At 41.9% G+C, this 26,756-nt stretch overlaps 1 protein-coding gene and 1 long non-coding RNA gene across 2 annotated transcripts in view; both read right to left on the bottom strand.

Moving 5' to 3' along the window:
• Positions 1–26,756, bottom strand: part of LOC117874086 — a 427,235-nt gene that overhangs the window by 307,936 nt on the left and 92,543 nt on the right. The window lies entirely within an intron of this gene.
• The window catches only part of APLF (aprataxin and PNKP like factor), a 92,942-nt gene continuing 74,269 nt past the window's right edge, over positions 8,084–26,756 (bottom strand). Inside the window, exons 9-11 of the mRNA XM_034763889.1 lie at positions 22,761–22,807; positions 20,625–20,666; positions 8,084–10,253 (exon numbers count right to left, since the gene is read on the bottom strand). Coding sequence (XP_034619780.1) covers positions 10,045–10,253; positions 20,625–20,666; positions 22,761–22,807 — 298 coding nt within the window. The 3' untranslated portion in view covers positions 8,084–10,044. The remainder of the gene's footprint in view (positions 10,254–20,624; positions 20,667–22,760; positions 22,808–26,756) is intronic.

Genomic DNA, 26,756 nt, shown 5'->3' with positions numbered 1-26,756 from the left:
TATCTGAGGTGACTGAAGTACTGTGTGTTACCTATGTTGTCACCTGCTGATGGAGCATAAGATGATGTTAAGAACATAAGAATGGCCATACTGGGTCAGACCAGTGGTCCAGCTAGCATAGGATCCTCTCTTCTGCCATCAGTCAGTGCCAAATGCTTTGGAGAGATTGAACAGAAGAGGACAATTTATCAGGTGATCCATCCCCTGTTGTCCAGTCCCATCTTATGGAAGTCAGAGGTTTAGGAGAACCCAGGACATGGGCTTGTGTCCCTGACTGTTAACTACCAATAGCTGACTGACTGACGTAATCAGAAGTCTGTCTGCTTATGTCATTCTTACAGTAACCTAAATGGTCTCATAGCTCTACATACTAGGAAAATGGACTGTAATACTTCTATTTATGCATTTCACTAAAGTTTCCCTGAGGCACGGTCGACCGTATGAGTTTTATCCACTATCTTCAATTATTGTTATTTATATTGTATTTGTGACCCCAACCAAGACTGGGGCCTGATTGTACCAGGCATTAGACAAACAATTCTCTTGTTCAATTATTTGAATCATAAATACAGTATTGCTTTTTGTGCACATTGCTTCCTAGTCTTGTCATTACGTTCCTGTAAGAAGAACTGCCAATGTACTTGAGCCATTTTATTTATTTATTTGCCAGCATTGGCTTGATTAGAGTTTAAACTGAAAATAAAATACAAATTTTTAACAGAGAGGATAATTAGTGGCTAGGACAACTCACCAAGGAGTATGGTAGATTCTCCATAAATTGGAATCTTTCCATGAAGATGGCATAAAAGATCTTTCTAGAAGATATGCTCTAGCTCAACCACAAGTTGTTGGACTAAATACAGGAATCACTTGGTGTGGCCTGTGTTGTACAAAAGATCAGATGAGATTATCCTAGTGGTCCCTTTTCATCTTAAAATCTATGAAACATGACCAAGTGTAGCAGAATCTAGCCCTAAATAAAAGTCCTCCTTCCTTGGACATTTCTTGGACATACGTAAGAGAATTATTCTACCTTTATATTCTGTGAATATAGATTAAAAGAAGATTAGCAATAATTATTGCTCTACAATTTGTACCTTCGTTGGGGCCAGAGAGGCCAGAAAGACGCTGAAGCATCATATCCAGTCTGCCACTTATTATTATTCATATCATCATAGTGCTAGGAGCCCTAAAAAAACAAAAAAAAAAACAAAGACAGTCCCCCCACCCCTAAAAGCTCAGCTACACCAGCTCCATCTGGATATAATCTCATGCATGTGGGAGTAATATAATCTAGAGGAATCCAAGTAAATGTATAGCATCAAAGGAAAAAGCTGCTTCTCGTCCTGAACCGAACTGGAAATTCCAGGTACTAGGTATCTGTCCTTCAATATTTAAGCTATGACGTCGCCTGCCTCTGAAGCGTGACACTTTGAGAATGCTAGAAAGTAAAGCTTTTCCACCCAACTAGTCTTAGTTTGGGGTTTTTTTATATTTTCTCAGTTTACCAAGAAGCTCCATCCTTTTCATCTTTAATATTCCCTTTTCCATGTACATAGTTAGCCCCCCCCCATCTTTTTCCTTTAGATATCTGCTCTATTATCCATGTTTTTCATCTCTTCCCATCCCTTCATATCACCAAATTCTTGTTTCCATCTTTCTGTTTATTTCCTCCTAAATGCTCCCATTTCTCCCCCCTAAACATTTACAGACAGACACACACACTCCCCTCCCCGCCCCCCTCAAGTTTCTCTTGTCTGAAGAGCCCTGGATCCAGAAGAGAGGAATGGAATTCAATCATTAGAAAACATTCAGCTATTTTCTTGAATTCTAATTCCAGGTCTAGCATTCTAAACATAGGACAGGGAGGCAGGAACCCTCAAGTTCATCTTCACTGCCACAATGACTCCTGGCTCTGTCAGCAATTGATTTAGGTCCCAATCCACAAAGGTACCCCAGATTTAGCAAGCATACAACTAACAAACAAACTCACCCCAAGGATCATGTAGTCTCTCCTCCTTCACCTAGAGAACTCCCTCACAAAACTCCCATTATGATTATAATAACTGGTGCCATGAGACCAATCAACCTGGCCTGCTTCCGGTCCTCTCCAACGTTGCTCCTTCTGCATCAGGGGACAAATCACCTTGCACAATCTGCTCAAGGTTCAAGACATGCCACATCTACTCATTTGAAGATGTGTCTAATCCACAGATCTACAATCTTAGCTCAAGACAACTCATTTGGACAATTCCTCTAAAGAATAGAGGATATTCTCAATATCATTTGCAGATGGCATACTAAGTGGTAAAAACAAGCTTCAAACATAGCCAATGCCTATCTCATGACAGATCCAACAGTCCAGCCCCTGGTTTTGACATTCTATGCTATCTGTGGCCAAAGAGCGCAGTGAACTACCCTAGAAAGCCACAGCTATAAGACAGAATTTACAAGCACTATTGAGAAGACAACCAGACCAATGGATATAGTGGCTATTACTGACATGGTTAGGATTTCCTTGACTATTTAAAGTCAGCACTTTGTGGGTCCCATTCTAAATCATTCTTCATGAGCATAATGGCCATACTGGGTCAACCAATGGCCCATCAAATCCAGGATCCTGTCTGACAGTGGCTGGAGCCAGATGGTTCAGAGGGAATGGAGAGAACAGGGCAGTTATCCAGTCCCAGCTTCTGGCAGTCAGAGATTTAGCAACATCCAGAGCGTGAGTTGTACCCCTGACCATCTTTTGATGGAAATATCCACCATGAATTTATCTAATTCTTTTTTTAACCCAGTTATAATTTTTGCTCTCACAACATCCCCTGGCAACAAGTTCCATAGGTGGACTGTGTGTTGCGTGAAGTATTTCCTTGGTTTGTTATAAACCTGCTGCCTATTCATTCCATTGAGTGACCCTGGTTCATGTGTTATCTGAAGGGATAAACAACCTTCTTTATTCACTTTTTTCACAACATTCATGATTTTATAAGATGTCTATCAGATCCCCTTCAATCATCTCTTTTCCAGGATGAACAGTCCCAGTCTTTTTTAATCTCTCCTCATATGGAAGTTGTTGCATAATCATTTTTGTTGCCCTTCTCTGTACTTTTTCCAAATCTAATAGATCTTTTTTGAGATGGGGCAACCAGAACTGCACGCAGTATTCAAGAAGTGGGCATACCAGGGATTTGTACAATGGTACTATGATATTGTCTGTATTGTCATCAATCCCTTTCCGAATGGTTCCTAACATTCTATTAGCCTTTTTGACTGAGACTGCACATTTGTCTTCTAGCATTTGCAATGCTTGCCAACCCACTCGACAGCAGCTTTATCAGCATCCAAATCCTCGATGTTGAGTTGGAGGACTCTGAAAGCCGGGCCGATGAGTAGAAAGCCAGGGGTCTGGCACCACATCAGGGATGATGGCTGGCAGGTGGCCAGGATTAATTGAATTTGGTCTGCTAAACTGGATCATTAGCTTCCCAAGGGTTAGCCAGGTACTGATGGGGGACATGATGTGAACGCTGATCCAATACAAATTGAGCAGAAGTTTTCAGAGAACTATCCACAATGACTCCAAGATCTTTTTCTTGAGTGGTAACAGCTAATTTAGGTTCCATAATTTTATATGTAGAGTTGGGATTATGTTTTCAAATGTACATTACTTTGCATTTATCAACACTGAATTTCATCTGCCATTTTGTCATCCAGTCACCCAGTTTTGTGAGATCCCTTTGTAACTCTTCCCAACCTGCTTTGGACTTAACTATCTTGAGTAATTTTGTAACATCTGCAAATTTTGCGACCTCAGTTTACCCCTCTTTCCAGATCACTTATGATTATGTTGAACAGCACTGGTCCCAGTACAGGCCCCTGGGGGACCCCACTATTTACCTCTCTCTTTTCTGAAAACTGACCATTTATTCCTACCCTTTGTTTCCTATCTTTTAACCAGTTACTGATCCAGGAGAGGAGCTTCCCTCCTATGATCCCTTACATTGCTTAAGAGCCTTTGGTGAGGGACCTTGTCAAAGGCTTTCTGAAAGTCCAAGTACACTATATCCATTGGATCACCTTTGTCCACATGTTTGTTGACCCCCTCAAAGAATTCTAATAGATTTGTGAGGCATGATTTCCCTTTACAAAAGCCATTCTAATTCTTCTCCAACATATTGTGTCCACCTATGTGTCTGATAACTGTTCTTTACTATAGTTTTGTGACACTCTGTACCTCAGAGGAACATCCTGCATCCCCAGGTTCATCCTTATGATTATGTGGTATCCCATGCAAAGTTTGTCATGTCGGGTGTCTTCAGAAGACTCATGATACACTGAGCATTGTTGTTATAGTAATGTTATAGGTTGTAATTATTTGTATATAGTCATGAGGCTGAATATGTGTCCTCATGGCCTAAAACCAGGTAAAATTCTCCAGGAGCAGAGGGGCAGTTCACACCTCATCAGGGCATGTGTTGGACAAACCCAGACCAGCCTCACAGGAAAAAAGGACACTGGCCTAGGCAGCAACAAAGGATCTGTTGTACTCTCGAGTGAGTCACCCACCTTCCCTTAGTCAGTTTGGGACTGCGATGAGGTAATGCTCACCTGACTCTGAAAGGGGAGCCAAAGCCGAAAGAGAAGAAAGAACAGGATAAAAGGGAGAGATGTTTGACATGCTCTCTCTCTTCCACCTCCATCAACAAACACCACCACCAAGCGACTGAAGTGTGGATTAAAGGGGAGAGCCTGACTGAAGGGCAGCCAGCCAGCCTGTGGTGAGAAGCATCTAAGTTGGTAAGGGCACTGAAAGTGTTAAGAGCAGCTTAGAATGTGTTTTGCTTTTATTCCATTTGACCAAATCTGATTTGATTTATAGCTTTGATTTATAATTGCTTAAAATCTATCTATTGAGTTAATAAATTTGTTTGTTTTATTCTACCTGAAGCAGTGTGTTTGGTTTGAAGTGTGTCAGAGACTCCCCTTGGGATAACAAGCCTGGTACATATCAATTTCTTTGTAAATTGATAAACTCATATAAGCTTGCAGCGTCCAGCAGGCATAACTGGACACTGCAAGACAGAGGTTCCTAGGGTTGTGTCTGGGACCGGAGATATTGGCCAGTGTCATTCGGTTGCACAGTCCAAGCAGTGGCTGGCCTAAAGTGCTCACTCGCGTAGCTGGGAGCAGCTTACATGCTAGAGGCTGTGCGTGAACAGCCCAGGAGTGGGGGGTCTCACAGCGGAGCAGGGTAAGGCTGGCTCCCAGAGTCGGGGATTGGAGTGATCTAGCAGATCACCGACCCAGATAACACCAGGGGAACGTCATAAGTTTCAACTAATTTGCCTGGTACTGAAGTTAGGCTCACTGGCCCATAAATTGCCTGAAATTGCCAAGATCACCTCTGGAGACTTTTTTAAAAAATCAGCATTATATTAGCTATCGTCCAGTCATCCGGTGACAGCGAAGGCAGCAGAGAAAAGATTGCAAGCCATCGCATGTGCTGTAACCCATGCTCCCTGTTAAATCTATTTCTAATCACAAATGCTATTTCAGAAATGCAGGTCATTATCATCTCCATTAATTTTAATAAAGAATTTCATTACTTATTTGAGTTATTCTTTTGTATCTCATACAGGCAAGCAAAACCTTGTAGAAGTATGCTAGTAGTTTTCAGTGCAACATTGATTGTGCTAGCCTACAGATTTAACTTTAAAATGTGACAAATTGATAACCTCGGACTAAAGGCTTTGATGCCGAGCCATCTCCATTCATAAAATTTAATTTGTGTTTTATTCCTACCATACATTCAGTTTGGGTTGAGAGTGACTCATTTCCAAGGTCTCATGTTATGGGCAATTAAGTCACAATACAGTCAGAAAGTGTACATTGCAGTACAAGATCTAATAGGGGATATATCAATCTTCCGGTGTTCCTGGTCATGAGTACAGTGTACTTACCTAGGAACCTTAACTTTTTTCCTATTATGATTTTTCTGAGAAGCTAATGGACATGACACAATAAGAGTCCAACTGCTAGCATAACATTACATGCAAGTTTTGTTTTCAGAATTAATCAACTCCCAGAGTGTAGCCCATTGGATAGCTGGAGAGGTCACAATTAAACACGAGTCCTTATGTATGAAAGGACTAAATCCTGGCTGGCATGAAAGGTGTTGCTAGAAGCCTCCTCTATAGCCCTGGTGCTCATCTGTTCAACGGGCAGTCACAACATGGCACAGCCTACACACCAGGCTAGTGCTGAGAAGACATCAGCACATTGTACATCAGGGACGGTATTGTGTACTTGTTGCCAGCTGTGACTGAAGCCAAGTGTATTTGCCATAAAAACTATTAGATGAAGTTTCAGAGGACAAAACTTTTGACCCATAAAGTTTGACAGCAAATCAGTCTGTCATCAGTTTCATGTGGTGACAAAAGGTAATGTTGTTTACATATGTTACCACTTCCTGTTTTAATTTTGGATCTTTGTGTCCTTAGCCTCTGTTTGCCAGAAGTTGGGAATGGGTGACAGGGGATGGATCACTTGCTGATTACCTGTTCTGTTCATTCCCTCTGAAGCACCCGGCATTGGCCACTGTCGGAAGACAGGATACTGGGGTAGATGGGCTTTTGGTCTGACCCGGTCTGGCCGTTCTTATGTTCTAAACTATTTTCTGGGTCCAGCTTTGTCATGCCTGGAGATCCATTAGCTCTTCCCCATATGCTAATTAAGCAGATTAGCAACCAATGGGAATAATATTTTTTGTCTCTGCTCACATAATCAGATTCTGCCTACTTTTCTACTCCTTTCTTCAGTCTCCCTCTGCCTAGAAGAGCAGACAGAAAAGGAGATGTAAGGAGAAAATGGAGCTGTAGATTTGAGGATTCCTAGTCAGCATTTTCAAAGTAGAATTTTAGTAATTCCAGACACTGCTACGTGGGTAATGTTTTTGCTCCTAGGATCTCACTACTTTTTAGGAGGCATAATCTTCCCTTATATGCTCAACTCATGCAGATCTATATGCACTGGTATATTGCATGTTAGCTACATATATTTACTCTGGAAATTAAATGACTTATGTTTTTAGAACATTCTCCCACTTTCCTCCCAGGCTTCCCCCCACCAAAAAAAAGTCTAAAAAAAATTAAGATGAGAGTCAGGAAATTAGATACAAACTTTGAGTTTGGCTCCCACCACTGCACAAGCACTCAACTTCTGCCGGTGATTTTAAATCTGAAATAATAGGAGGGCACTCAGGGGATGGTAATGAGATAAAGAGTAACTGACCCCTAGCTGGCCAGTCTAATGTGCTCTAGGTGAAGGAGTGACCAAAAGTTATTAGCCTGGGAAGGCCTCCACCTTACTGGCCAGATCTGGCTCACTAGCAGGCAATGTGTGGGAAGCTTGGGGAAAAAAGGAATAAAAATACTTTGGGGAATCTCATTTACACCTCAGAAATTTTGGGAAGAAAGTATCAGACTGATTTTTGGACACTTTGAAGTCAACAAATCCATCACATTTCAGACTGGAAGCATGGAAAAGTTACGTTGCTTTTGAGAGGGGGAGACAGAAAGGAAAAATATCGGAACTTAGGCTTGACTCAAGCAGACAATACTGGAGCATACTATTATAACAACTGTGGCGGGCTCTTGATGACAGTTGGTCAGTTACCCTCTCCATATAATTTTTATTTCAATCCTGGAAGGATTATATTTAATAACAAAAACTAATATATTATGTAAAGCTACGTGTGATTTGTTTTTGTGATTATATGTATGACCCTGATAACCTCCACAGATGAAAATCACTACTTTTATTTTAATAGAAAATTCTAATTCAACTCTTTGGAGCAGCTTAGATGGACATTCATATTATGACATTACTGAACAGAATGTTTCTGCTTGCTGGAGGTTGCTAAGGTCACATATGAAATCAGATCAAACTCATCTCTGACTAGAATTATGTTCAAGTGAAACAACTCTGCCAGTAAACAAATTATTCCCATATTCTCAACATGCAGAACAAGATCATGAGTGATCATTCATACTTCAAAAGTCTGAGCCAGATTTCTGATGCACAATTTTTGAAAATATTATATTGCTCCCAAATACAGCTCAATACAGATTTAGACACTAGCAGGTTATTTGAACTCCTTCTCTGAAGCCCTTTCAAAAAAATTAAATAATTGTCAAATTACAAATCTTAATGCCTGAGAACATTTCTGACAACCGTTAGTGCCTTTGCAGACAGGGAGATACAAGCCAGTATACGTACTATTACATACAAAACTCCCTGATGTTACAAGAATGTTATATTTGCAAAATCAAGCCTTCAAAAGTTAGTAAATGCCTGCATAAAGAATGCCCACACCACCTTAATTCAGCCTCCTTGTGCATACATGCTATGATACAATCTTTAATTACATGATCACATGCTATTTTTTCCTCTGTCATAGCTTCATTTTTTAAAAAAAGGAAACAAAAAACAATCCTAACATGTGGAACCATGTTGACCTCCACAATGCTGACCCCCAACGCCCTTTGCGCCTCACCCTTCAGAATTCCAATCAAGTCCCTTCCTCCTCCTCCTCACTGCCTAGGCATCACCAGGAAGATCACTGCTCTCAGTTCCTGTACCCAGCACCACAGTGACCCATGGCCTCTGGGAGAAAAAACTGCAGAGAAAGTGCTACCGAGCCCCTGGAGAAGAGCATGCTCAGTCATTCTGCGGTGATGGTGCTTGCGCAGCCTGATCAAATGCAGGAGCTGCGAGGGGATGGAGCATTCTCAGTACAGACGCAATCTTCAGAGAAGTCAGCTGCCGAACTCTAACGAGTTTCTAGTGAGCATGTGCAAAATGTGATGTTTGCTGATTACTAAATCTGGGCAGATTTTCACAGGGACAGCAAAAGGCATATCCCTGAAACCAGGGAGACCCCCCTCTGCTAAATTACAAATCCCTGCTCCAAAGCATGGATGTGCTAGATCTTCTCAACAAAATGGTTTTAAGATATTTTTTAAATCCAGGCAAAACAATGCGTTTTCTTCTAACCTTGTATTCAGCTAAACCATTTTTTGCTGAAACTTTCCAAAAACATTCAGTCCGAAAAGGTTAAAAGTTAGGGAAAGTTAAAAGCCAACTGAAAACAGGGCCTTAATGGGAAGCATTAGGCAAACAAACTACAAGCTTCACTTAAATAAGCTCAGCATAATTTAAAATCAGTTTGTAGAACCAGCCATTAAGGTTTCAATTTCAACATAAATTGAAAGTATCATCAATGTACATTGACTGGAAAAAAAAAGGTACTAGAATTGATTTGGGGACATAATTTGAAATTTAGCATACATTTTAAAAAATGTGTTTTCCCCAAGTTATTTAGACAGTTTTCAAAATTAGCAATTTACACCAGGAATGTCAAAGAAATAAGTGCAATTATAAGGTGAAGACATCCACTATTAACAGCCTGTTAAAACTTAATATGACGGTGTAGGATAGCTGAATAACAAACTAATCAAAATAACTGGTTTAACAAAGACTCCCTATTGAACTGAGAATGATTTGATCTGCCATAAAAAAAAGTTGTGCAATGTTACTTTTTCTTTATTTAGCATGGAATATATTACACCTTAGCAAAACTATACACCTCCCTATGGTAGGTCTACAATCCTTATTTTTTTGCAAGCATAGAAAGATATTCATGAGGAATGTTAATAGCTACATTCCAATCCATTAATCCTTCCTCTGACAATATGAGCTGTGAAGAAGTTGGAAAAGCCTCAGAAAAGAGACTTTTTTAAAAAAAATCTTCAATTAAACCACAATATAATCCCAGACTTTATGATTTGACGTCATCAGCTAAAAAATCGGGAAGACAAAACAATGTGTATCAAAAGAAAAGGAAGCTGTTGCTCATTTTTTCCTAATCCTTGTTTGTAGTGTCTCAAGCATGGGTAAAGTTGGCTTTCAAAGTCATTCCCCAAACCCCCACCAATCCTGTAAACAGGTACGTTGTCAGTACTTCACATCATTTGGACAAAACTACTTTTTGGTTTTAATAAATTTTTGTGCTTCTTTCAAAAGTGTTTCAACATCTTCGTTATCTTTGTCTTCAGGATCTGGCTCCCAATCGGAATCTTCATCAGTAGGGTCATACTCCTCTTTCTCCTCATCATCTAGAAAGCTGTCATTCAGGTCATATTCATTCGGTTCACCATCATTATCGCTGTCCTCCTCCAAAACACTTTTTCCTGTACAGGGCAAAATGTAGAGAGATTAAAGTATAGACTTCAAGCGCTGTGGAAAAATCTAGATCTACGAGGTGCTTATTATAATGCCGTTAGCTCAAGAGTTACAGCAATTTCATTTTTTTTTAGCAGAAATTATTACAACTATTACAAAACTATTTATGGGATTATTAAGCCGTTCTATTAATAGAATACTTTGCACTTAGTTATATTTATAGCACTTTGCACCCAAGGATACCAAAGCATTTATAAATATTAAGTAAGCTTCTCATCACTGTGACACATTGTACCCCATCTGACATCATGTACCCCATGTTTACCAACTGAGATGATTATGATATATTTTGTACAAAGTATGCCTTGTTAGGTATCATTTGAAAACTCATAATCCACTGAACATAACTGTCCTGCTAAAATGTGTGTATCAACACTGTATATGGAGTTACAAGATCTTGCTATATGAGTGTTACTGAAATATGCTGTAGTTCTGGGTAACACCCTCAGACCATTTTCTCAAAGACAAAGGCACACTGGCAGGCCAGCTAAGTGCTAAAAGCTTGGTGCTAAGATCAGAGATTCACCAGCAGGGGAGTTGTAAACAAGAAATTTACAATTCATCTTAAGGACAGCTGGCAGCTCAGATATGCCATGGAACTGCCTAACCCCATGATCCAGGAAAGACTTTTCCAGTACAAAGGGTTAGCATAAAAGAAGTGGGAAAAATGCCTCTAGATACCTCTCTTTCCCCATCTCTACTCACAGCAGCAAGATTGCTTGAAAGACAAAGGTGCATCATTGAACTGGGGAAGTGGTCCTGGCCTGGAGGTTTTTCCAGCTAGTATGGTCTGCTGAAAGCTTCTGGGTGAGAGAAATCTTTTTGCTTTTAAACTTATTGGCCTTGGTAAAGTTTAGGAATTAGCTTGTGTGTTTATCCTTTTATTTCTTTTGTAACCAATTCTAACTCATATACCTTATCACTTATAATCACTTTAAATCTTTCTCTAGTTAATAAACTTGTTTTACTGTTTTATCTAAACCCGCGTGTTTGATTGAAGTGTTCGGGAAATCTCTACTCAGGTCAATAGGGCTGGTGCATATTCATTACCCTTTGTTGGAATGACAGACTAATTTATGAGCTTGTACAGTCCAGTGGGCTACTGAACAAGACGCACATTTCTCGGGGGCAAGGCTGGGATTGAGGGATATGTGGGTGTTGCCCCGTATCTATTCATGGATGGCTGGGCATATCATTCATGCATTCAGCTGGGAGTGTTTTAACATGCTGGTGGCTGTGAATGAACAGAGCCTAGAGGGTTTGCTGTTCACTAGCAAAGCAGTGTAAAAGGCATCCCAGTCTAGAGAGATAAGGGGACACAGCAGTTCAAGTTGCACCCTGGGGAATGTCACAACCACCACTATAAAATATTACTTCCATTTTTTAGATGGGTGAACGATGGCACAGGGAAGTTAAAAGATTTGCTGGAAGACACACAGCAATCTGTGGAGGAGACAAGAGTACAATCCAAGAAAACCTATTCCACAGTCCTCTGGATCTAACTACTTGCTTTGGACAATCCAGTTATGATGCACGTGCCTAGAAAGGAATTGCCAACTTTGCCAATCTGGGCTGTAATCTACCATCTTGCTTGCTGTTTTACCACCTACCATCAGCTCTAAAAGGATCAACTAATCATTTCCACCCAACACCACTAACTTCACTGCTGAAAATGGTATTGTTTGTTACAAAAGTCACTGACGGCGTATGGAACGGCAGATTCATTAAGGAACAGAGAAATGGCAGGTGTCCTAAATATGGTAAAAACAAAATCCCCACCATTTCAAACCAAACAATTAGAGAAGGTGTAAAAATACAGTAAAGTTGCAAGACAAAGGAAGGAAAAATTGGAAATAAGGAGACATACAGGATTGAACAAAGGGGAGGGTGGAGAAGAAGAAAAAAGAAAACTGAAGAAAAGAATATATTGATTCCACTGTGTCCCTCTCTTTGAAACGATCGAATCTTCTCATATGAGAGTGATTTTCATAAGTACCAAGTACCTGCAGCTTCCAATTATTTTAATAACAGCTGCAGGTGCTCAAGCACTTCTGAAAAGTCTCCCACAATTGTCTATTAATCACCCCCAACCCCACCCAGTTAAGAAAAAAACCCACTACCTGCTTCAAGAGTATTTGGCAAGAACGAAAATACAGGTTGATGATGATATGATATTGGACCTACTATAGACCACATTCTGGACCTCTTAAACTTGTTGAATAGCACTTTACCCATCAAGTAGTCCCACTGAAACATATGGGATCTTTGCAGAGTAGTGTATTGCTCAATCCGAGTAAAGATGGCAGATTGGCCCTCTTGAGTCCAGTAAGCCCAGAACCTTTAAAAAAAATCCCCCTTCACTTCCAGAGCACTGCTTGTATCATCTTTATTTTAAGTGAACTGTTGTGTGGAGCTGCTGGCTATTTTCATCAGCCTGTTGATATGGTGCCACTGTCCTACAAACAGTTAAAATGGTAAAAAAAAAGAAGCCGCATTTTTCTTGCTTGGTTTTCAGACTCCAGCAAAGAACAGCGTAGGTGTTTTTATTGTTCCTGACAAAGTTTACTCAAGCCCATGGCTCTTAAGGCAGCTTATTAAGCAAGCAGTTCTGACAAAACAGTCTCTTGTAGTGGCACCACATTTATCAAGATGACCATGAGGCTCTTTTATTTAAAATGTGTTTACACAAAAGAAGCTCCAAGAGGATGCAGCACATCCTCTTTAAAAAAGCTATTCTTGGGAACTAGATAATTTGCTTGCTAGAGATAGGAAAGCTGTTCGTAAGAGGATTCCATATAGCTGAGAGCCAAAGCAGACCACTCATCTGGGTAGCTGTAGAATGGACAGGCACAAATTTGCAACACAGTGATAAGAACAGAATCAGTGACTACATGAAGCTTTATTGATCCCCTTTGCTCTTATCCTCACGGTTCTACCCTTAGATAATGTTTCAAACCCTGGCCTCTTATTGTCTATAGGCACTAAGCAATTAGCAGTCCCTCTGGTGGCAATTAGGATAATGACTAAGAACTAAACATGTCAAATGTCATCTAGTCAGTACCCTTCTCCTCTTGGTTGCCAGAGTTGAAATATATTTATATGGAAATATCAGCTCTACTCTGCCGAACCCTGCAGCTGTGCCACGCAGCATGTACTAAAGGTTAATGGAATCCTATCTGCCTGCAAGATACAGTATTCACAGCTGACTAGGACTGTCTCAAATGTGAACTTGCTGATCCTAGCCTTTTACAAGCCTTTGGGAGCAACCACTGGAACCAGCAGATAGGGCATTTTTAGAAAGAGTCAGCAAATATTAACCATTGCTGTTTGTAGTATTGCAGCTGTGTTGGTCCCAGGGTATGAGAGACACAAGCCAAGCGAGGTAATATCTTTTACTGGACCAATTAGCAGGTGCAAGGGACAAGCTTTCAAGCTTCACAGCAACAGCAGTTAATCCAATAAAATGTATTATCTCACCCACCTAGTCTCTAACAACAATTAAGAACACTTTAATTAATCTAAGTTACCTAAAATCAACAGGAAGAAAGAGACATCTGCACACAAAGAAACAAAATGCGAGTTTACTCTCACTGAAAGTGCCTTGCATCTTTAATAAGTAGATTCTCTAAAATAACTGAGTTATACCATCACCCTGCCAGATATTCATGTTCAGCTGCCACCTGCCTGTGCACACACACACACCCCTGCTACAGCTGACAAGGGCCATGTTACTTGAATTGTATTTCTTGTAGCTGTACATGCCATAAAAAACTCAGACTTATTTTTAATGTAAGAGGGACTTAAAGTATTAACCGATAGGACTTCACTATGCAGAATGACCCAAACTGGACTGCGTAACAACTGCATTCGCTACCTCTGAAGCAGCAGTGCCAGAGTGGTGGCACCTCTAATCAGTTGCCGTGGAACTAGATACTGTATGCAAACATGTCTCAAAAAAGCATGGCGAGTAGTAACAGCCAGACTAAGTATTTCAGTAATAGCAGAACTAAGCACAAATAATGTGAGGAAATTCGATCACGCACTGATGGTCTCAGAAAGATCTTCAATTAAAGCTTTTCAAAGCTACTCACGGCCTCTCAGGAAAAGACAGTTACCTTTTCCGTAAATGGTGTTCTTTGAGATGTGTTGCTCATGTCCATTCCATATGAGTGTGTAATCTCACCACATGCACCGGTGCCTGAAGTTTTTCTCTCAATGGTAACCATAGGGGACTGGCTCTGGCACCCCCTGGAGCGGCACGCACATGCCATGTTATAAGGGGTGCTGCCGGCTCCTCCCACCCTCAGTTCCTTCTTCCCAGAAAGGAGGGCTGGTCATGGAATGGACATGAGCAACACATCTCGAAGAACACCAGTTATGGAAAGGGTAACTGTCTTTTCTTCTTCGAGTGCTTGCTCATGTCCATTCCATATTAGGTGACTCCCAAGCAATGCCAACCGAGGCGGGTAGGAGTTCACGGACGTGTAGACTGCAACACAGCTCTGCCGAACCCAGCATCATCTGGCTTGCTGAGTGATGGCGTAGTGCGCCATGAACGTGTGAACTGAAGACCACGTCACGGGTCTGCAAATGTCCTGGATAGGAACGTGCGTCACGAAGTCTGCCGAGGACACCTGAGCTCAGTCACAATCAGTGGCGGCAGGACCTGTGCCAGCTCGTAACAGGTCCAGATGCAGGAGGTGATCCAGTTGGAAATTCTCTGTGAGGACACTGGAAGGTCCTTCATCCTCTCCGCTGTCACGATGAAGAGCTGGGTCGACCTGTGAAAGGGCTTGGTACACTTTAGATAAAATGCAAGGGCACGTCCGACGTCCAGGGCGTGCAGCCTCCTTTCCTCACTAGCGGTGTGCGGCTTGGGATAAAACACCGGGAAGAAGATGTCCAGGTTAACATGGAAGGAAGACACCACCTTCGGCAGAAAGGCCGGGTGGGGTCGCAGTTGAATTTTGCCCTTATAGAACACTGTATACGGCGGTTCCGATGTCAGAGCTTTAATCTCTGACACTCGACTCGCGGATGTTATAGCTACAAGGAAAGCGACCTTCCATGACAGGTGGGAGAGGGAGCAGGAGCCCATAGACTCAAAAGGCAGGCCTGTAAGCCTAGAAAGAACCAAGTTAAGGTCCCACTGTGGGACAGGGGCTTGGGCCGATGGAAAGGGCCTCTTGAGGCCTCTCAGAAATCGGACTGACATGTCATGTGAAAATACAGTCTGACCTTGGATCAGAGAGTGGGAAGCGGAGATAGCCACAAGGTACACCCTGACAGAGGACTGGGGCAGCCCCTGGTTCTTAAAATGGAGCAGGTAATCTAAGATAGATTGTAAGCAGGAGCGCGATGGAGAAATATTCTGCTCAGATGCCTAGTGGGAGAACCTCATCCACTTGGCCAGGTAGGTCGCTCTAGTGGAAGGCTTCCTGCTTTCCAGAAGGATTAGCTGGACCTCGCTAGAGCAGGTCCGCTCTTCCGAGTTCAACCACGCAGCATCCACCCGTGAGGTGGAGGGGGTGAGACTGGGGTGTAAGAGACGCCTGCGATCTTGCAACAGCAGATCTGGTTGGACGGGAAGGGTCCAGGGAATGGCCACTTCCAGGTCCATCAGTGTGCCAAACTAATGTTGGTGCGGCCACGCCAGGGTGATCATGATGACTTGGGGCTCGTCTCTCTTGATCTTTGACAGGACTCTGCTGATGAGCGGGATTGGCGGGAACGTGTACATCAATCCCCCCGACTATGACAGGAGGAAGGCATCGGAGAGGGAGTACTTGCCCAGACCCTGCAGGGAACAGAAGCGATGGCATTTCCTGTTCTGTCTGATGGCAAACAGGTCCACTTGGGAAGTTCCCGACCTCTGGAAGAGAGTCCAGGCTACCTCCGGATGGAGCAACCACTCGTGGTGAGAGAAAAAGGAACTGCTGAGGTGATCTGCTAGCATGTTCCTGACACCGGGGAGGTGATAGGCCTCCAAGTGGATCCCGTGCTCGATGCAGAAATCCCTCAATCAGACAGCCTCTTGACAGAGAGCCACTGAGCATGCTCTCCCTTGCCTGTTGATGTAGAACATAGAGGCCGTATTGTCTGTGATCACTCTCACCCCCTTGCCCGCCAGGTGTGGTAGAAAGACTCCGTAGGCCAACCGTACCACTCTGAGCTCTTTGACGTTTATGTGCAACATCATCTCCTCCAGGGATAACATGCCCTGGGACTGAAGGTTGCCAAGATGTGCTCCCCAGCCTAGGTCCAAGGCATCCAATATCAACTCGATGGAGTGACAAGGGCTGTCGAACATAACTCCTTCCAGGGCTGACATTGGGTTGGTCCACCATTGCAGCAAGGTAAGTATTGTCGGCGGGATGGTAACAACTTTTCCAGGTTACCTCTGGACTGGGAATAGACCATTGTCAGCCACTGCTATAAGGGCTGCATCTGTAGCCTGGCATAGTGGACGACATCCATACATGCTGCCATGTGTCCCAGCAGGCGCAGACAAACTCTGGTGGTGGTCAGGGGGAATGCGGAGACTCCCGCGATGAGGTCCACCAATGCTTGGATCCTTTCCTGTGGCAGAAATGCTGTGGTGCAGGTGGAGTCGAGCACCGCTCTGACGAACTCTATCCTCTGCACTGGAACTAACGTCAACTCATAGTCATCCTGTGATCAACCAATACACCAAGGTCCCTCTCCTCCTCTGTTACTTCCAACTGATGCGTCCCCAGCTTATAACAAAATTTTTTGTTATTAATCCCTAAATACATGACCTTGCACTTTTCACTATTAAATTTCATCCCATTACTATTACTCCAGTTTACAAGGTCACCCAGATCATCCTGTATGATATCCCGGTCATTCTCTGTATTGGCAATACCTCCCAGCTTTGTGTCATCCGCAAACTTTATTAGCACATTCCCACTTTTTGTGCCAAGGTCAGTAATAAAAAGATTAAATAAGATTGGTCCCAAAACCGATCCCCGAGGAACTCCACTAGTAACCTCCCTCCAGCCTGACAGTTCACCTTTCAGTACGACCCGTTGTAGTCTCCCCTTTAACCAGTTCCTTATCCACCTTTCAATTTTCATAGTGATCCCTATCTTCTCCAATTTAGCTAATAATTCCCCATGTGGAACTATATCAAATGCCGTACTGAAATTGAGGTAAATTAGATCCACTGCATTTCCTTTGTCTAAAAAATCTGTTACATTCTGAAAGGAGATCAGGTTGGTTTGGCATGATCTACTTTTTGTAAAACCATGTTGTATTTTGTCCCAATTACCATTGACTTCAATGTCCTTAACTACTTTCTCCTTCAAATTTTTTTCCAAGACCTTGCATAGTACAGATGTCAAACTGACAGGCCTGTAGTTACCCGGATCACTTTTTTTCCCTTTCTTAAAAATAGGAATTACGTTAGCAATTCTCCAGTCATACGGTACAATCCCTGAGTTTACAGATTCATTAAAAATGCTTGCTAATGGGCTTGCAATTTCATGGGCCAGTTCCTTTAATAATCTTGGATGAAGATTATCTTGGCCCCCTGATTTAGTCCCATTAAGCTGTTCGAGTTTGGCTTCTACCTCAGATGTGGTAATATCTACCTCCATATCCTCATTCCCATTTGTCATCCTACCATTATCCCTAAGATCCTCATTAGCCTCATTAAAGACTGAGGCAAAGTATTTGTTTAGATATTGGGCCATGCCTAGATTATCCTTAACCTCCACTCCATCCTCAGTGTTTAGCAGTCCCACTTCTTCTTTCTTTGCTTTCTTCTTATTTATATGGCTATAGAACCTTTTACTATTGGTTTTAATTCCCTATGCAAGGTCCAACTCTACATGGCTTTTGGCCTTTCTCACTTTATCCCTATATGACCTCAATAAGGTAGCTTTCCTTGCTAATCCCTCCCATCTTCCACTCCTTGTAGGCTTTCTGCTTTTTCTTAATCACCTCTCTGAGATGCTTGCTCATCCAGCTTGGTCTACAATTCCTGCCTATGAATTTTTTCCCCTTTCTGGGATGCAGGCTTCTGATAGTTTCTGCAACTTTGACTTGAAGTAATTCCAGGCCTCCTCCACTTTTAGATCCACAAGTTCTTCAGGCCAATCCACTTCCCTAACTAATTTCCTTAATTTTTTAAAGTTAGCCCTTTTGAAATCAAAAACCCTAGTTACAGATCTATTTTTGTTTGTCCTTCCATTTAATTTAAACTGAATTAGCTCATGATCGCTCAAACCAAGGTTGTCCCCTACAACCATTTCTTCTATGAGGTCCTCACTACTCACCAAAACCAAATCTAAAATGGCATCCCCTCTTGTTGGTTCAGCAACTACTTGATGAAGGAATCCATCAGCTATCACATCCAGGAAAATCATTACTAGCACTTGTCCTCCAGTCTATATCTGGGAAGTTAAAGTCTCCCATGATCACACAATTCCCATTAGTATTTACTTCATTAAAAACGTCTCTATCCATATCCAAATCAGATCCCGGTGGTCTATAGCTCACCCCAAGCACTATCTCTCAGGAGAGGCTCTAGTAGCTTTCTTCCCCAATGTGATTTTTGCCCAGACATACTCTGTCTTATCCATTCCATCCCTTATTTCTTTGCCGTCTACCTCATCATTGATATACAATGCTACTCCACCACCTTTGCCTTTATTTCTGTCTTTCCTAAACAGCACATATCCTTCAATACCTGTACTCCACTCATGGCTACTATTCCACCATGTTTCTGTTATCCTTATAATATCTGGTTTCACTTCCTGCACCAGTAACTCTAGTTCCTCCATTTTGTTACCTAGGCTCCTACCATTGCTGTACAAACATCTTAATTTTTGCTGTTTGGCTTTGCTCACATTCTTTACCCGATTAGGCCCAGACATTCTACCACCAGTGTCACCTATTAGACCGGTATCTACACTACCCTTCCTCCATATGTCCATTCTCATACCCACGGCTGTATCCTTTCTTACTTCGTTTGCTTTCCTCTCAATGTTAAAATCCAGCGTGGAGATTACCTGGACATCTTCCAACCGTCTCTCCCAAATTCCTAGTTTAAAGTTCTCTTAATCAGTTGTGCCAGACTCCATCCTAGAAGTCTATTTCCCTCCCTGCTCAGGTGAAGTCCATTCCGAGAGAACAGTCCTCTGTCCATGAATGCCTCCCAGTGGCCATACATTCCAAAGCCCTCCTTATAGCACCACTGCCTGAGCCATCTGTTGATTGTCATAATCTTATCACACCTTTGTTGCCCTTCTCTAGGAACAGGCAGAATCCCACTGAAGATCACCTGAGCCTCGATTTCCTTAAGAGTTTCCCCAGCCTGGCATAGTCTCCCTTGATACGTTCCAGCGAGAATCTAGCCACATCATTTGTTCCCACAAGAAGGACAATCAGTGGATTCTTTCCTGCTCCCATTAGGATCCTCCAATTAGAGGTGAATGGGCATAAATACACCTACAGTGGAGCACCCAAAGGGACACTATTCAAAGAAGCTGCACTTGACAAGTAGCTCTATTGTTTTAAGAAATATAAACATATGTTTTGTATCTCTTGGTTAGTGACCTTTGTTCAAAACAAGGGATAAACAATTTAAAACAAATCAACTCATCTTTAGTGACAGCCTTATAAGAGAATGTTAATATTTCACATAGGGATGAAAAATGATAAAGCAGTGTTCCATTTGGTAAGCATTTTAGTGAACCTCTAATTCAGAACACCTTATGAGGCATCAATATTTCAGATACAAAATTAAACTTAAGAAAAGCTCAATGGCACATGTATACATGCACACAAAGCGAATTACCTTCATGTTCTTTAGAACATGGCTTAAGGCAAAAAGGAATACATCAATGTTTTGGGCAGTCAGCCTTTACTGGACAGACTTTAAACAGTTGTAGCTGAAATGCTGATTCCTTTTATCTTATTGCCTTTTACCTCTAGGCAATATTAGGGAACTAATTGGTTTAAGTCAACTCAGTGTTCATCTTTAAAGTTAAAAGATACTTTGCAGTTTCCAGAGTAAAACTAAGTTTGCTTATCTGGAACACATTTGCATAGAACACCCAATTTAAGGACTGTCACATGCAATACAAAGTGGGGTATTCACTGAAAGAAAATAATGCACTTTCCCCATCTAGAGACCTAGCAAGTAGCATTCATGATAAAGTGCTTCAATATTACACCATCCTTAACTGAAACCAATACATCTAACCTGATTTGTCTTTCATGTGCATGATTTAAAAAAACCCACCACCACCACAACAGTAACAGGTCCATTAAGAAAATTAGAACTTTCTAACCTCTTTTAGTAGTTTTCTGTCTAGTTCTTCTTGTTTCAGTTTCTAAATGGGAAAAAAAAAAGCAATTACCAGAGAAACTACAATCTAGCAGAAATCTGTGACATATCAGTAACTGAGACTGCAGAAATAAAGAGGACATTCCCACATTTTAACGTAACTGCCATGGTGACTGTATTTACTAGGTATATTTATGTATTTATGAGACTGGTCTTTTTCAGATGACTGACCACTTCCCAAGATAGTAACCCTCTCATGAACACCTTTTCCAGGTTTGATCCCACACCTTTTCTGTTCCAGCAAAGCATATCAATGATTTCACACTGCCCTGGTAGAGCTCACTAGGCCAGGGGTTCTCAATCTTTTTCTTTCTGAGCTGCCTCCCTCCCCCATATGCTATAAAAACTCCACAACCCACCTGTGCCATAACAACTGGTTTTCTGCATATAAAAGCTGGGATCGGCATTAGCGGGTAGCAAGCAGGGCAATTGCCTGGGGCCCCACGCCACAGGGGCCCCTGTGAAGCTGCATTGCTCATGCTTCGGCCCCTGAGGCAGGGCTCTGGGCTTCAGACCCATGAGGTGGGACTTCAGCTTTCTGCCCTGGGCCACAGCAAATCTCACACTGGCCCTACTTGGCAGATCCCCTGAAACCTGCTTGTGATCCCCCAGGGGACTCTGGACCCCTGGTTGAGAAGCATTGCACTAGGCTGCTGTGTTTGGGCCTCACTTCACTGGATCCTGTGAGCTTTAAGCTTCCTGAGTCTGAACAGAGGCCAGGCACGGCTTCTGGCTGAGGGTTTCTGGGCACACCCTCAGGATACAGATCCTCTGTCCAACAGCCGTTTCAGAGAGCTGAGACCCTGCAATCCAACTGGCAGGACTCCAAGACTAGTGCCAACACCCCATAAATCTACCGTTGCTTGAGTACACTCCTTCCCAGAGCTCCAACCCTGTGGGCATGTTGGTTTATTGTTTATCCTTCGGGGACACAACAGCTGAACATTTAAAAAAGTTGCAAATATAGCAATACGCTTGTATGTTTACATTACTTTTTTAGATTATTGTGTTACTGAAATAAAAGACAGGTGGTTGAGGTAATATCTTTTATTGGACCACCTTCTGTTGGTGAAAGACAAACTTTTGAGTTATGCAGAGCTAATTTTTCAGGTCTGGGTCATTGAAATAACTGCAATTTCTCCTGCAGCGATAACGTTGCCGTGATCCCTAACTCTTGGGAAACTCTGAACAGAGTGGCATTACATTTGCATAGTTATATTAAACTAAAAATCATGCATCGTTTGTATGGTTGATGGATGGATTTATATTTTTCTTGAAAAAGCCTAGTACACTTAAAAAAATAAAAAAATAAATGTAATAACATTCTTAGAGAAAAATGTCGAACTGCAATATTTTCCAATGCTAAGTGTTCAATAAATCTAATTACTTCAACCTGAAATGCTAGAAAAATAGCTTTTCAATGAATACTTAGATTCCATCCTGATTAAACTCTGTCCAAGTCCCCCAAAGAAAATATGGAACTACTTGGTTTCTTAGATGCAGAGAACCACTAGTCTAGAAAAGAGACAAACTTTTTTTTAAACAAACATCACAAGCACTATAGTCTACATTTTTAACCCCTTCTCTCATTGTGCTACTTTCCTCAGATCCCCTGCCAGAAACAAAAAAACCCAAAACCTTTTATTGAGATTGCCCTATCTTAAAAATCAGAGTCTCTCAAATTATGGAATTTTTTGTTCCATTAAGTGTTTAGAGTAAAAGCCACCAACGGATTCAAATATCTACTACTTCTTGGTGTTTGTCTGTATGGTATAAAAGCCATGCATGTACATGTCATACTGTTAGCATTTGAACCACCTGGTGAGGTTACTCAGATCAAAAGACATCTAAAATAGTTAGCAGTGAAACAAATCTTAAGTGGAGTAGAAAAGCAATAATCTTTACTGTGGACAACTGCAGGGAAAGAATTAAAGCATTCGGAATGGCAACATTGCAGAGTTGTATAGTAAGTGACAAATACAAATGGGTAAAGCTTAACAGAAGCATAAACAATTTCATACGCCCTTTTAAGTGTGTATCACTGTTTTTATTTTTAAAAGTTTTGAACAAGAGTCTTTACCTGGAGGTGCAGTGTGCTTGTATTCAAGCTTGTGCTGTGGATTCTTCCTGCAAAGAAATAAAAACCAATACAATAAAATCATTTCCGGCCCTTGCATCCCACCTTTCTTCATTCAAGAATTATTCACTGCACAATGGAAGTAATCATCAAACTTTAGGGGATGTGAATGAAATTTAAATTAATCACTATGTAGTTTCAAATCACTTATCTTTAACAGCTCTCTCAATATAATAGTAAAAAGAAACAGCCCCCCCCAAAACCTTTTATGTTACAGTAATCAATATAACTGACTTTAGCTCTCTAGAATCAGCACTCTCATATGTATTTATCTATGGCACTTATAGACCCCCATTACTGTGCCTCAGTGCCTCAAACTTTAAAACTTTAATACAGGGGTTGGCAACATTTGGCACGCGGCTCGCCAGGGTAAGCACCCTAGCGGGCCAGGCCAGTTTATTTACCTGCTGACGCGGCAGGTTCGGGCGATCGCAGCCCCCACTGGCCGCGGTTCGCTGTCCCAGGCCAATGGGGGCGGTAGGAAGCCGCGGCCAGCACATCCCTCGCCTGCGCCGCTTCTCGCCGCCCCCATTGGCCCAGGATGGCGAACTGCGGCCAGCGGGGGCAGCGATTGGCCGAACCTGCCGCGTCAGCATGTAAATAAACTGGCCCGGCCTGCCAGGGTGCTTACCCTGGCGAGCCGCGTGCCAAACGTTGCCGACCCCTGCTTTAATATATTCATCTTAGTATTTCCTATTTCATATGGTCTTTCAAAAAAGAACTAGATAAATTCTTGGAGGATAGGTCCATCAATGGCTATTAGCCAGGATGGACAGTGATGGTGCCCTAGCCTCTGTCTTCCAGAAGCTGCGAATGGGTGACGGGATGGATCACTTGATGATTACCTGTTCTGTTCATTCCTTCTGGGGCACCTGGCATTGGCCACTGTCAGAAGACAGGACACTGGGCTAGATGGACCTTTGGTCTGATCCAGTATGGCTATTTTTATGTCCTCATCACCTGCACTTTACAGATGGAGATCTGAGGCACACAGAGAATAAGTGACTTGCCCAAAGTCACACAGGAAGTCTGTGACAGAGCAGGAAACTGAACCCAGGCCTCCCAAGTCTTTGGCTAGTGTCCTAATCACGGCACCATCCTTCCCCTACACGCCTCATTTGTTCAGCACAGTTTGTTCACCATTTTCAGAAGCAGAATAGGTCCATGTTTGTGACACTCTGTACCTCAAAATAGCACCCTGAAAGCCCCATATTCATCACTGTGATATGATTATATGTTTTGTACAATGCGTGCCTTGTGAGGTATCATTTAAAAAGTCATTTTCAAATCATTTGATTTGCTAAACATTAATATCCTGTTGGGTTGTATGTACTATCATTGTATGTGAAGTTATGAAGTGTCGCTATATGTGGTACTGAGATGTCTGTGTACTGTGGATGTCTATGTAAGTGCAGTGCCTGTCAGAGGCTTGTAGCTTGACATTAGCATCATAGTGTGAGAGACAGCCCAGACTGGTAGGTTTGGAGGGCTCTGAAGACCCATCACAATGTTGATTTATTAAGAGCCATCATTTGTTATGCATTTCCCAGACTCTTTCACATGAGTTCCAATGCCCAACCCATGCACATACCCTACAAAAGGGGCAGGAAATATATTTTTAAAAGGCTAAAGCTAGCCATATAATACTATAAATGTCTGACTTCAGCAAGGAATAGGCACAACTATTTTTAAACAAGTTAATCATTTTACATTTTAATTAATTATTACATTTAAGTTTCACACATGTCAAAGAGGATTCAACTTCAAATGCCATTGTAGACAGTGTTCATGTGCTGAATATTCTGCAGGAAGTGTACACACTGAAAAAAATCCCCCATAAAGTGGACTAGAAACAGACTCTAAAAACACTATGGCAGGGTTTTTTGTTTATCATCTTTCATAGATTTCTATGCAAATATGCTCCATTTACAAGTAAAAACTATTTTTCCTCTCAATTACCAGCTCCAAGAATCAGTCAAGCAGGCACCCAAGATAAGTTTTTGTTTGTTTTTTCTAATCACCAGCAATACAGCACTTGAAATCAATGGGATCACTCGTGTTCATGTACTTTGCTGGATCAGAGCTAGAGTACTCCGCATCGTGCAGGAATGAACCTTAATTAGTAAACCAATATTAAGAATTATATTTTGTTTAGAATTTAATTTCACAGCAGTGCTCTCAACTTTCCCTTGAGGTTGTTTTCAAATCTCATTAACATCAATAAGAAATAACTTAAGAGTGTTAATAGCAGAGATCAACGCAAGGGAGGAAGAAGATGGTTCGTTAGCTCTATGTAGAAATATGGTGGTAGATAAAAATAAAATCACCTCCCACTTCACAAGAAAAAAAAATATCAAGATTAATTTTCTTCCCCTTCTGCATCTTAAATCTTTTGCTATAATTAGTGGTCTTTATAGAACCTGTGAGAAGGGAGAATTGTTTACTCAACTTGCACACTGAGAAACAGGAAAAATAAAGAGTGGCAATCACATACAATTGACTGGAATTTTTATTACAGATGTCACAAAGCTTCTAGAGTCATAAAAACACTGCAAAAAAAATAATAATAATAATGCAAGATCCTGAAAGCCTGCACCATGAATCACAGGGGACCCTGTACTTAGAGGACAGTGTTTACCTTTAATAATGAAACTAAAACAGTGTGAAACCACAAAGTATGAAACAAATGATATCTGGCCTACAGAGGAAATGCAATATGTACAACTAGAATACAGCCTGAAACAGCATATTCGCTCAAAAGTGCAATTTTGAAGACAACAGTAACTTTTCATTAAATCTGTTTAATGTAGGACATTCGATCTGCAGTCTGTAATTCTAGTTTCTACCGTTCTTTGTTCATGAATATCCCTAAACAAACTATGTAAACCTGTCCTCCTCACTGAATTTATTGCTAACACAGAAACTTTCCAGTGATTTCAATGGCCTTTGGATCAGGTCTACAATTCTGAGAGCCAAACTGTAGCCTCCCATGGTAAAGTCAAGAGGACTCTTAAAATTTCATGGATTCAGTATGTGGTGTTTGCCATGAAGGCTCCCCTCTGGAGGGAAACATTACAGGACCTCCAGAACCAGAGGATCTGAGGAGCAAAAAGGTCTAAATCCACAGATCTTGGGGTCTCCTTGAGCTTTGTTCGTCCATTCTGCTCCCCAAAACAGCTTCCCCCCCTTTTCAGAAACTACATTGTACTGTCAGTCAATGCAGTGGAACCCACTGCCTTTGGGAAAAAGACTAATGGCCTAAGGATAATAGACCATATAGGAAGGCCTAATTTTCCTAACCAGAGTCTTGCTAAGAGAATAAGTCTACTTCGACTTGTTTTGGGAACTTGGACTTCTACTAATAGGTTCACAGACTGTTTAGAGATAACGTGTTCCTGGACTACAAAAAAAACATTATCCAGATAAGAAAAAGTCCTGACATGTGTGAGGGTTTTGGAGGAAAACCATGGAAAGTTCCAGGAGTCCATCACGTGACCAGTGGTAACCTATGGATGACAGAGATATAATATAAAGGACTCCAAGAGTAGGGGCTTCCTCCCTTCTCATTTGATGGTGTCTGCCCCTTTTCTTTTGGTTTTCTTATTTTCCACTCAAAGTTGTAGAGTGATAGCCAACTAACACAAGTAACATTCCGTACAAGACAGTGTTTTTTTCAGTTGTTGTTGTTAGGGTTGCCAACTTTCTAATCGCACAAAACCGAACACCCCTGCCCCGCCTCTTCCCTAAGGCCCAACCCCTCCTCCAAGGCCCCATCCCCGCTCACTCCATCCCCCCTCTCTCCATCGTTCACTCTTCCCAACCCTCACTCACTTTCACCGGGCTGGGGCAGGAGCTCTGGGGGCGAGGGTTCCAGCTGGGGGTGAGGGCTCTTTGGTGGGGCCAGGGATGAGGGGCTTGGGGTGCATGAGAGAGCTCTGG

The sequence above is a fragment of the Trachemys scripta genome, chromosome 3, assembly GCF_013100865.1.
Source record: "Trachemys scripta elegans isolate TJP31775 chromosome 3, CAS_Tse_1.0, whole genome shotgun sequence".
NCBI lineage: Eukaryota > Metazoa > Chordata > Testudines > Emydidae > Trachemys > Trachemys scripta.
Note: the sequence above shows the minus strand (reverse complement) of the source record. Positions and strands in the feature narration are given on the sequence as shown.